The 11,150-nt window shown below is 37.5% G+C and overlaps 1 protein-coding gene across 2 annotated transcripts; it reads right to left on the bottom strand.

The window, feature by feature from the left end:
- Positions 1-3,344: 3,344 nt before the first annotated feature.
- On the bottom strand, positions 3,345-11,150 carry LOC148779965 (pentatricopeptide repeat-containing protein At5g66520-like). Of its 2 annotated transcripts, none has more exons than XM_088851126.1 (3): positions 10,854-11,150; positions 8,547-8,734; positions 3,345-5,419 (listed from the first exon to the last, which is right to left on the bottom strand). In XM_088851126.1, the coding sequence occupies exon 3, from the start codon at positions 5,270-5,272 to the stop codon at positions 3,869-3,871; it is 1,404 nt and encodes a 467-aa protein (XP_088707252.1). In that variant the 5' UTR covers positions 5,273-5,419; positions 8,547-8,734; positions 10,854-11,150; the 3' UTR covers positions 3,345-3,868. The 2 variants fall into 2 exon arrangements, with proteins under 2 accessions (XP_088707252.1, XP_088707251.1); XM_088851125.1 differs by lacking the exon at positions 10,854-11,150 and adding an exon at positions 9,313-9,355.

Below are 11,150 nucleotides of genomic sequence, written 5' to 3'. Positions count from 1 at the left end.
TTTCGACCCCTTTTTCTTTTTAATCTTGAAACAAGATGGATGCAAGTAGGTGTTCCATTTACAAGCAAGGAAAGCTAATGGTCCAAATGTTTTTTTACTAAAATTATTATTTTAAATTTTTTAAATTTATTTTTTTGTATTCATAATCTCCATATTAGATATTACATCTACTTAAAAATTAACTCTTAAAATCCGTCTTAAAAATATATTTATTAAGAAGCCCGCATTTCTACACTTGCGGGCTTGGCCACATAGAAACCGGGTGACTTTTTTTCTTTTTAAAACCTTTTTAGGGTTAATTGATGATTAAACCTCGTTAGGACTTTCCTATATTATTATCAAATTTGAAAGGTTTGGATGGTGGAGATGAGCTTTCAATGTGAAGGCTTCACATGCAAATTGCTCACAAAATAATTGTGCGGCTGTGATGTCACGTGCCAACGCTTTCATATAGGGATTGGTTTTTGGTGAACCCATGAATTCATTTATTCAAGTGTGTCCTTCTCTCTCTCAAAAGATAGGGGGACTTGTGGCCTCATTGAGAATAAGGTATTTAATAGAGTAGAATGGGATTCATGTAGCTAACCGTAATTAATTGAAAAAAAAAGTTGAAATGATGATAATGATGTGTCTTTTTCTAAAAAGATGTAATTTCTAAAAAGCTTAAGTTTTATTAAAAGTTTAAAACAAAATAAAGCCTTATCTTGAATCTTTGTTCGGAAAGTACTTTGGGCATTGAAATCTCCATGGTGGATTTAAAATAAACTTCCAACACTGACTATGAAATTTGAAGCTCAAAAAATAGTACAGATCTTGTAGATCTATAAATACTTATTTTTAGGGCGAAATAGGTAGTCTAGACAATGTATTATGATATATATTATTTTTAGGACTTGAAATCCGATTTCTTTTTCACAATCATGATAGTCAAGCCCAAGATGATCAATTTAAAAGTTTTCCAACACTAGAATTATGATTTTTGGTGAGTTTTTAGGGGAGGGCTACAACCCTATTAAAATATTTTCCTTTCTAAAGTTTATCATAAAGATGGATTTTAGATCTATGCTAATCACAACCATAATGATGGAGAAGTTGGAAAAAAAATAAAAAAATCAATTTTTTTTAAAAAATAATTTGTGTAAACTATCTTAAATTGAAGATTCGAGGGACGCATGCGTTTTCTGACTCGCCAAACACTTTTCCTTCTTATATAATTGTAGATCAGATACAATAGAGGTATAAGTTTAATATTATATATCATCTTCAAGTTTTTTTTTGTTCCTTAGAAAAAAATTTGAACCAAGATTTCATTGAGAAAAATGAAAGCACAAAGTATGGATGGGACAAAAGCCCCAAAATAAAAAAAAAAGACAAATAAATTAACAAAATGTTAAAACCATGCTGCAAGCATAGATCTAACATTCTTAAGTGATCAATTTTATAAAGAAAATGATTCTATTGGCATCATGCCCGTAGGCCAGATAGACAAGATTGAAAGGGAAGAGATAAAACGGATAAGGAAAAATGGCATATTCATTTTACTCCATGTGTAGATATATATTTTTAGAATATATCAGGATCCGTGTTTAAAAAAACAGATCAGTGACCTAGATCCCCCATCCGAAAAATTAGTCTGGATTAGTGATCCAATAGAGTGAACTGGCCATTAAAAAAATTGAAGAATAGAAAAAAAGTTAAAAAATTTAAAAATTATAAAAGACAAAAGGTAAGGCCGGCCGGTACTCTGACAAAAATTCCTAGGAGCAACTAGACAGTTCACAATACATGGTGAGAATTAGAATGGTACCAACAATTCGCAATCTAGATTAGGTGATTCCGATTGAAGTTGGCATTTTTTAAAATCCTCCTTAAGATAGTACCCTGTTTGGTGATAACCGCCCTCTCCACATTACTTAGTTCTTGAGGTTTGCGCTTTACTCTTCAATAGCTTCATACCACCACAAAGTGACAAAGTAATCATAAATGACTTTATTCAAAGGAAAAAAGTTCATAAAAGGTTGCAAACTTAAAATGTGGAATTAAGGTGTACCTCAAAAACATATCACAGAAGGTTGTTTTGATGTTGGAAACCTCTCAAATTGATCATCTCAACATCGAGATGTATGAATATGAAAAAAAAAAAAAAAAAGAAGATTTCGAATCCTAAAAATAATGTATCTTGCAACACATCATCTAAACCTACCATTTTCAAACTTTTCAAGGGTTGATAGATCTACTTGATTTGAACCATTTTTGAAGTTTAATATTTTATAATTAGAGATGAAATAGATTCTCAAGCCATCTAAGAATTTTTTACACCAAAATTATGTTTATGATAAAATTGAGAAATGTACATTATTTAAGGTTGCAACCTTATACAAACCACACCCATATTTAAAAACGAGTTTTACAAAGAAAAAACTTCTAATGGCAACTGCTGAGCTATATAATATAGAGGTGCTAGTAAATTTTATTTGCTTTTAAATGAAATTCAACTTCATTATGCAGGTTATGTACCACCCTTTCCTATTAAAAGATGGTATAAAAATGAATATTAGAAATTTAAAGTAAAAAGATAAAGAAAAGTGTACAATATGACTATTTACTTTTAGTGTAACGAGGTCACAATTAAGGTTGACCATAAAATTTAAAACTTATTTGTGCTATTGATCGGGCAGAAGGTCCAAAACTGAAATTTCTCATACTTCTTACCTATTCCGACCCGTCAGATTTCACATTTAAAGTACTTAGTGACCTCCTTGCACAGAAAGTAAACGGCTTTATAAAATACAGATACCAAGAAAAGTATTGGTGCTCCCATAGGAGCAAATTCTGCACCTACATTGCCGCTTTAGATCTTGTTCATCTCACTAATAAATTCTTCAACAAAGGAAATAATTTTGCGCCACAAAAATTATCCAAATAAAACTTCACTCCAACAACGAACTCAAATCCCTCATCAATAGGAGGTCAAATCTAGGTTTTTAAGAACTTAAAAACTTTGTTTTAAAATTATAAATCACAGATATTTCACGGACTTTCGCATCAAGAAAACCCGGCAAACGGGCCATTTTGCTTGCTGGAATAAGTATCCAATTTGCTCCCACAGGAGCACGTAATATGTAACCTTTACAAATCCATAAATTCATTTTAAAAATTAATGGCTACTCTTTATTTGCAAAACATTTTTATGACAAAAAAAAAAAAGAAGAACAAGAAACGTATGTTGCAAAGTCAGGTAACAGGGACTAGGAACTAGCACACGAATGGCCATTATTTAGATCCTACCTTACCCACCAAAAGAAATTTAAAAGTAGAGCCATTTTTATGGGGAAATGGCAATATTTGAAATCAAGGGGGACGCTTCCAATTCTATAAGTCTTTGCAATAAATAAATAATACAAGATGTTTAATTATTACCAGAAGAAAGAATGAAGTCAAGGGAGCTCAAGAGACTCATTTAGCTACATGGTGCACCCTACTAGCTTTGTATCAAGGGAACGATAGAGCGGAATGAAAGAGCAGGACTCGTGTAACCGACCTCAAATAGTTGCAATAAGGCTTGGATGATGAAAAAGAAGATGATGATCCTCCTTAATAGCTTTGTGGTCAATCCCCATCAAGCCAGAGATTAAAAAGTCGCACTCAGCCTCTAACTTGGAGGGCTCGAGCCCGAATGTGCCACTGTTCCAACTCAGATGAGCTCAAGTTCGATCAAAGAATTTCTAATACAGAATTTCAAAAATATGAAAAATTGAGACTCAGGATATTCTATGGTATTTTCGTTTGAAATCACTTGGCTGCTGATCCTTGGGTTTGACCGGGCGAGTTCGAGTCACACCACACTTAACATCTTGGCCATGTAGCTTCATAGCAGCAAACTCTTGATATTGGTATGTACCAAGCTAACCCCCGTCTTTTTCTTAGTTCCACATTCATCCATAAACCTTCTTACGTGTGAAGCCTCTTCCCACCTCCCACACTGAGCATAGAGCCCAGCCAGCATTACATAGTGACCATCGTGCTCCGGCTCGATCTCGATGAGAAAATTTCCCAATTTTATGCCTAGTTCGGTCCACCCGTGGGTCCCGCACGCGCTCAGCAACGAGCCCCATATTGCGGTGTCCGGCTCGAATGGCATCTTATAAATGACCATTTTGGCCTCCTCCAGGAGCCCGGCTCGAGCCAATAGGTCAACTATGCATCCATAGTGTTCCATCTCAGGCTCCAGATGGTAGTCCACAGTCATGGCCCTGAAGTAGTGCATGCCGAGCCTCACGAGGCCACTGTGAGCGCAGGCGTGCAGTACGCCCACTAGTGTGGCCCCCTCAGGCTCCAACCCATGCAGGATGAACTGTTTGAATAGGCTCAACACGCATGCCCCTAGCCCGTGCCTGGCACATGCACATATCATCGCGTTCCATGCAGGTGGGTCGCGAGTCTGCATGGCCCCAAAAACCTCTGATGCAGGACCCACACAGCCACACGTGGCATACGCCTGCAGGAGAGCAGTCCCTAGACTGGGAGTCAAGGGGAAGCCCTGCCGATTGATATACTCGTGGGCCAAGTGGGTGAATTCCAGTGCCTCGAGCTTAGCGGAAATCGTCAACACGGAGACGAGCATTCCCTCAGTGATCAATGCTCGACTCTGTCGTGCCATATCTCGAAACAAGTTCAAAGCCTGAGTGAAATACTCATGTTTCACATATCCAGTTAGCATTGTGCTCCAGGTGATGGAATCCTTTGTTGGAATTGTGTCAAAGAAATTGCAGGCCTCGACGAGCATGCCAAAGTTCGCGTATGCAAAGAGGATGGTGTTATAGGACACAGTGTCTGGGTTGGGGTCTCTATTGAAAACCAGTTGAGCATTTTCAATCTCATTTCGAGTGGCATAAAGGTGGAGGAGAGAATTTGCGACGTAGGAATCTGAACTGAGGCCGAGAATGAGAACATGGCCATGGAGTTGCCGAATAGGGGAGAGGTTGGAAAGGCGGCCACATGAGCGAAGGAGGAGAGGGAAAGTGAAGCGGTTGGGAACGACGAGGCGGCGGAGCATGAGAGAATAGAGAAGGAGAGAGAGGGGAGGTGTGAGGAGAGAGAGCAGGGAGTTGAAGGGGAAGGGAGTGGGCTGGGGTAGAGAGAAAAGGATGGAGAGAGGGTAGGAGAAGGGAGGGGAGGGGGGAAAGGAGGCAAGGAGGTGGCCGATGTGGGAGGGGTTGGATGCACTGCCAGACACGATGAGGCGCGCATGCGCTTGCCGGATGCGGTGCATAGGTTCATGGAGAGAGAGAGATAGAGAGAGAGAGAGAGAGAGAAAGAGAGATAGAGAGAGATCAACTATCTAACCAAAGTACAATTGCTCCACAGTTGTTCATATACTTTGTGTACATTCCATTTTACATATGTAAATTGTGAGTACCTATTTAACAGTAAGGTAGCACTTTTGTCATCTATTTTAGCAGACATAGGCAATAAGGAAAAAACCTAGCCATCACAAGAACAATAGAATTCAAAGTAGAAAACTAATTCCGGAAAGTGCACATGACATGGAAATTTTTTATAATGTTCTGGATAGCAACCATAACAGTTTCGATCCATTAAATAGTCAATAGATAAGCAATTAATTGACTGAAAAGCAACGACCTTCTACGTTATGGGATACAACAAACAATTGACATCCAAAAACATAAAGACGAGCATAATCAGGTAAATAACTATTGAAATTCCTTCAATTACGTAAACCCACTCTGGCCCACAAACTACTTCAAACACGGAATGGCAAAAGTCAGGAACATGTAGTTTATATGATATGTCCATGTTTGTCTTGTGTTTTACCATTTTAATCAGGGACATACTCATAATGTAACCTAATCTATCATGCAATATAATTACCACTAGAATTAGTATGCATTACTTTCATAGATTCTTCAAACTGAATTTCAGCCATTTCAATAAAAGCAACAAATACATCACAGACTTCAAACATCCACTTAAAAAATAAACCCATCTATAGTGTAATCATCAGAAAAATTTCCATAATAGCTTGATCCTGACTCTCGGAGGATAAGAGAAGGGCCAGAAACATCCGAATGGACGGAATAAAAATCGTCTAAATTTTATTGTCAGGAATGGAAAGTGGAATTCTAAACAAGCAACGAAACAAAGCTACTTATAAAAAAAATGGATCGTTGAATACTTAGCCACTCATGTAAAACATTTTTACTCAGGTCTGGAAACGATTTATGAGAACCAGACAGCATGTTCTTACTCAGGGCTGCAATAGTATTGCAATCAGAAGATTGCACATTGAGTGTCGGGTACAGTCTTTCGCAATTGGAATGATGTTCAAGCTGGTTGGGCCCCCTTTTTTTATCGAAAAAGGAAAAATTGAAACCTCAGGTGAAAAAGAAGAAATTTTACATAGAAGTCTGAAGTTTGAAAAGATGAAAGAATGAATGAAATAAAAGAGGGCTTTTAAAAAGGCAAATGGAGAGAGAGAGAGAGAGAGAGAGAGAGATAAAGAGAGCGAGAGAGAGAGAGAGAGAGAGAGAGAGAGAGAGAGAGAGAGAGAGAGAGAGAAGTTGATTAGTTTCACATACAGAGCTAAAAGAAAGATTTGTTTGACAATTACGTCATGAAAAAGAAAGACAAGTTTGACTTGCCAATATTAATAGCCAATTCCATTGTATATTGCACACGCGCGCCTAAGATTCCTGAAAGGAGGTGCCAAGAAATGAAAAAAATTAGAAAACAAAAAGGGGTCCATAAATAACAAAATGGGAGTCATTGGTTCACCATGGACCAGGTGAATCAGCCCGTACAATGGTAGGCAGGAGGGGGGACTGGGGATTGTTGCTTGTTAAAAGTTTCCAAACTGGGAGTGCCATGGGAGCGTCCATACAATAAATAGAATAATATAAATAGAAATAAATTAAACGATCAAAAAAGGGTGAGGACCTTAAACTTTCCCTTAACCAATCATGGGCTCGGGTAAAGGAGGTGGGTTGCGTAAGCTAGGCAGCCATTGTAAAACTTTGCGACATCTTATCATGAGAACCGACCCCAAATCATTGGGATAAGGCATGGATGATGATTATGATGATTGAAAAAATTGCAATGCTCAGGTTCTCCCTCAAATTTGGTCACAAATAAAAATGTTCCCTCTTCTTTAAAACCCAAAATTTACCTTATGGTGCATCCTGTAAGCCCCACAGTAGAGCTCACCAAAAGAGAGAATGGGCTCTTCCTTGACATCATCGAAGGAAAGAGTTCAAGGAATGTGTTCCCTAGAGAATGAACATGGTCCCTCTTATGAACCACAGAACCATGATCCAGGAGTAGGACTACCGCCTTAGACAGAAGATTCCTGTGCTATGCTGATACAACTGTTCTAAAATGACATGTATATGAACTTATTGAGCCTCCTTGTGACAAACAACTATTCATAACCAATAGAGGATGGGTCCATCAAGGACCCCTCATTAGATGCAGAGATGAATAACATCAATGGAGTTATGTCCCTGCAACTAGTCCAAGATCTTGCTCTATTAAAAAATCATTCACAATTGGTGCAATGGTACAACTTTAAGTGCTCCCTGCTTGTCTAATAGTTTTGAATGAGTTGCCATTTTTTTCTGAATGCAGTGAGTGCCAGTTCCACCCTGTAAACCCATCACCAAGCTCTTCTCAAGTCTATCCTCAGCCATGAGACTAACGCAGCTTAACACAAACCCTTAGGAAGAAAAGGCTCGTGTCATATGCAAACTGAAAATCAAGCACCACTCGTCCATCAACCATTTCCAGGCCCAATAGGATTTGGAATCCCTTGATCAACCCACCATTCATTGCTTACATCATCAATCATGGCAGACACTAGTCACAAATTAATATCTGGGGAGTCTCAATTTTGGTTTATGAAGATTATAATTTAGGGTACTAGAATCATACTTCCATAATGCAGGTCAGGGTTACAATTTTGGCAGTATTAGTTCTCCAGGACCACAAATGCAAAGGTTCGAACTCACTATTTGGGTTGCGAGATTCACAGCTCTTGTAAGTTTTTGAGAACTAAAGGCAAGCTCATTATAACCATCCAATTCATCTGTGACCTATTATCCCAGGGGGTCAAAATGAAATGTGATGCCCTCGTTACCTAAGGAACTGGTTAACAAAATATTCAATAGCATAAATTCTCCTATGAAAACTTTTCTACCTATCCCCATACAATACATATAGATATTTGAGTTTTCCAAGGTAGATATAAACATATCAAATATACACTGAGAAAAAGTATTCTTTGACTTTTTTTGCATTAATCGAAGTAATACAGAGCATGAGAATTTATTATGAAATATTACAATTGACCAAATGAAATCTAGATAAAGGCCAAAATTATTAATACACCAGCTAAAAATCAAGTTCATTTTCACTCTAGATGAGAAGGAAAAGTGGTATCGATCCCCACATCACAAAGACAGAAACTAACAAAACATACATGTAGCACAAACAAAGTACTGAATAGAGCCAGAGTTCATGAGATAACATACCCCACCGGAGTCAGCATCTAAGTTTTCTTCTATCATAAGAGCAAGCTTTAGGCAGTAATCACAAAACCCTCTTTTTTTCTTGGCAGGCACAAAGTTTGTCCCATTAAAACAGCCATCACATACAGAGAAGGGGCAGTAAAAACACTAGAAACTCGAACTTCTCCTGTATAAGTAGTACATATGCCAGCCTAGAAAACAAATATATTCATGTTTACTAAACAATGTAAAGACTCCTAAAATGGTCCGAACATATTTAGAAAAGAAAAGACCAGTATACAAAAGAATGTAAAGACCCCAAAATGGTCCGAACATTAAAAAATTTCACAAATGAATGAGCTAGCACTGCTTCCAGGAAGAAAAGTAAAACTACCAGAAACCTTGATAAAGATACAAAGGTGTTAAACAGTACATATTGCAATCTCTCTCTCTCTCTCTCCACTGGCAGGAGACGCTAATGTAAGAGCTCAGTTTGAATCCACTTGTAGGGTGTGCAGGACGAAGGGCTTTCACAAAATACAAACACAAGTTTGCAATTGATCAAAAATCAGTATTGGATTTTTCATACTTAGAAACTGAAGCCATTAACTCTCATCCAATACAAAAGGCAGTCATGGTTATTTCCACCATAGAGAATGCAGCTTGGACCTATTTGTATGCAAAATTGTGGACCTATCTAAGGATGGCCTACCAAACAATATTTCTATGATATCATTAGAGATCATATTGGTTCATGAGACCGAAATTGGGAAAAAAAAAATCTTTTTACCACAATTTCACTGTTCGTTCCCCACCAAACAATCCAGTAATTTTCCGATGCAATTAGTATGGTACCCTTTGAGACAAGCCCTGAAATAAACACAAATCACAGTAGGAGAACAAACCGGTGGAATCTCAGGTTTAGATATTGCAAAACAAGCACATGGAACAAGCTATAGAAAATGAAATATGCTACAATTGTAACTCACATTTCAACAGTGAACCAACTCCCAAGAAATTCGTTCTTTTCTAAAATCCCCAATAAAATCTCTCTCTCTCTCTCTCTCTCTCTCTCTCTCTGACACACACACACACACACACACACACACACATACACACACACACACACACACACACACACACACACACACCTATTGCATGCAGGAACAACATGTTCAATGACGATACCTTCTGTTAATGTTAGAGAAGCTCTCTTATAACAAAGGAAAAATATCATATTTTTGCCTACACTGCATCAGAAAATCAGTTTCCCCCATTTCATGAGGACACATTTTAACAGGAGAGAAAAAAAAACTAAAAAGCCATGAATTCCATTGAAGTGTGAGAAGCAAGATAAGTGACCAAAAACAATAAAACTCGATAAAATGTAAAGAAAGAGAGAGAGAGAGAGAGAGAGAGAACTCAAAAACCATGTATGTCTTTAAAACATAGGGAGCAAGAGAAATGCCCTAAACATGCAATTCAAGAAAATGCAGAGAGAGAGAGAGACCATAAACTGGCCATCGATAGATCAAAAGTGAGATGAAACACTATATGCATGTCAATTAAGCAGAATGTTGGGTGAGAAAGAGGGCCAGTAATTCACTCCTTAATGCCAGTGAAACAGGAAGCGCGAGATAAAAGACCCAAAATGTGCAAAGTCAATAAATGGCAGAGAGAGACAAAGAACTAAAAACTTGAAGGATATCATTGATACAAGAAAAGCTAAATAAAGCGCCTAATGCATGCAAATCCATTAACAAACAGACATATATATATATTGAGAGAGAGAGAGAGAGATAGAGAGAGAGATATATAGAGAGAGAGAGAGTTCAATTATCTAACCAAAGTACAATTGCACCTATAGAGATGCTTTGACATGAAAATTTGCCTTCCATTTAAGGAAACCATCACGGAGACAATTTTTCACACACTTGGCAAGCATCCCGCATCCAAAACCTCAAAACCCATCTCCCCAAAACATTTCTGCAACTCAAATTCCACAAAATTCAGAATAATTTCAACTAATTATTTTATTATCTTCCACAATTGATGTGATCGAAACCACCATTTTTTATATCTCTAAACATTCAAACTTTAAAATTGCAGTATCTTTAATGTTGGCAAAATTGGCACCATTCAAATTCCACAACTTCTAAATGAAATTCAACTATTTATGCTTTATTTTCCACATTGGGTGATCTAGAAACCACTTTTGATATCTGTAAACATTCAACCTTTGAACTTGCATCTAAACATATCTGCAAAAATTAGCTCATCGTGCAAATGCGTTCAGTGAAGAAGTAAAGCAAATTAGGTCTTAGGTCTTACCAGACTCAAAATCTTGCCTTCATCGGATAATTGAAGAGGTTTTTTTCTTGTTTTTTTGGTTTTGCTCTCACCCTTTTGCTCTTCTAAATGGTAATTTTGCAGTTAGATTTATCCCGCTCATGACTTTCGGGCTGTAATGAAAATTTTCCGTCCTTGAATCAGCAAGCCCTAAACTTGTATGGTGTGCTCCCGCGGGAGCATCTGTAAATTTACTCCCTCAGGTGAAAGAGCTGCTCCATAGGATTATTTCGATATAAAGTTTTGGGGATCATATGAGAATAAGTTTAGGATTATTGC

Source organism: Amborella trichopoda, chromosome 11, assembly GCF_054954075.1.
Source record: "Amborella trichopoda isolate Santa Cruz 75 chromosome 11, AtrichopodaSantaCruz75HAP2 v2.0, whole genome shotgun sequence".
Classification (NCBI taxonomy): Eukaryota; Viridiplantae; Streptophyta; class Magnoliopsida; order Amborellales; family Amborellaceae; genus Amborella; species Amborella trichopoda.
The sequence above is the reverse complement of the archived record's forward strand: the minus strand, read 5'-3'. Positions and strand labels throughout refer to the sequence as shown.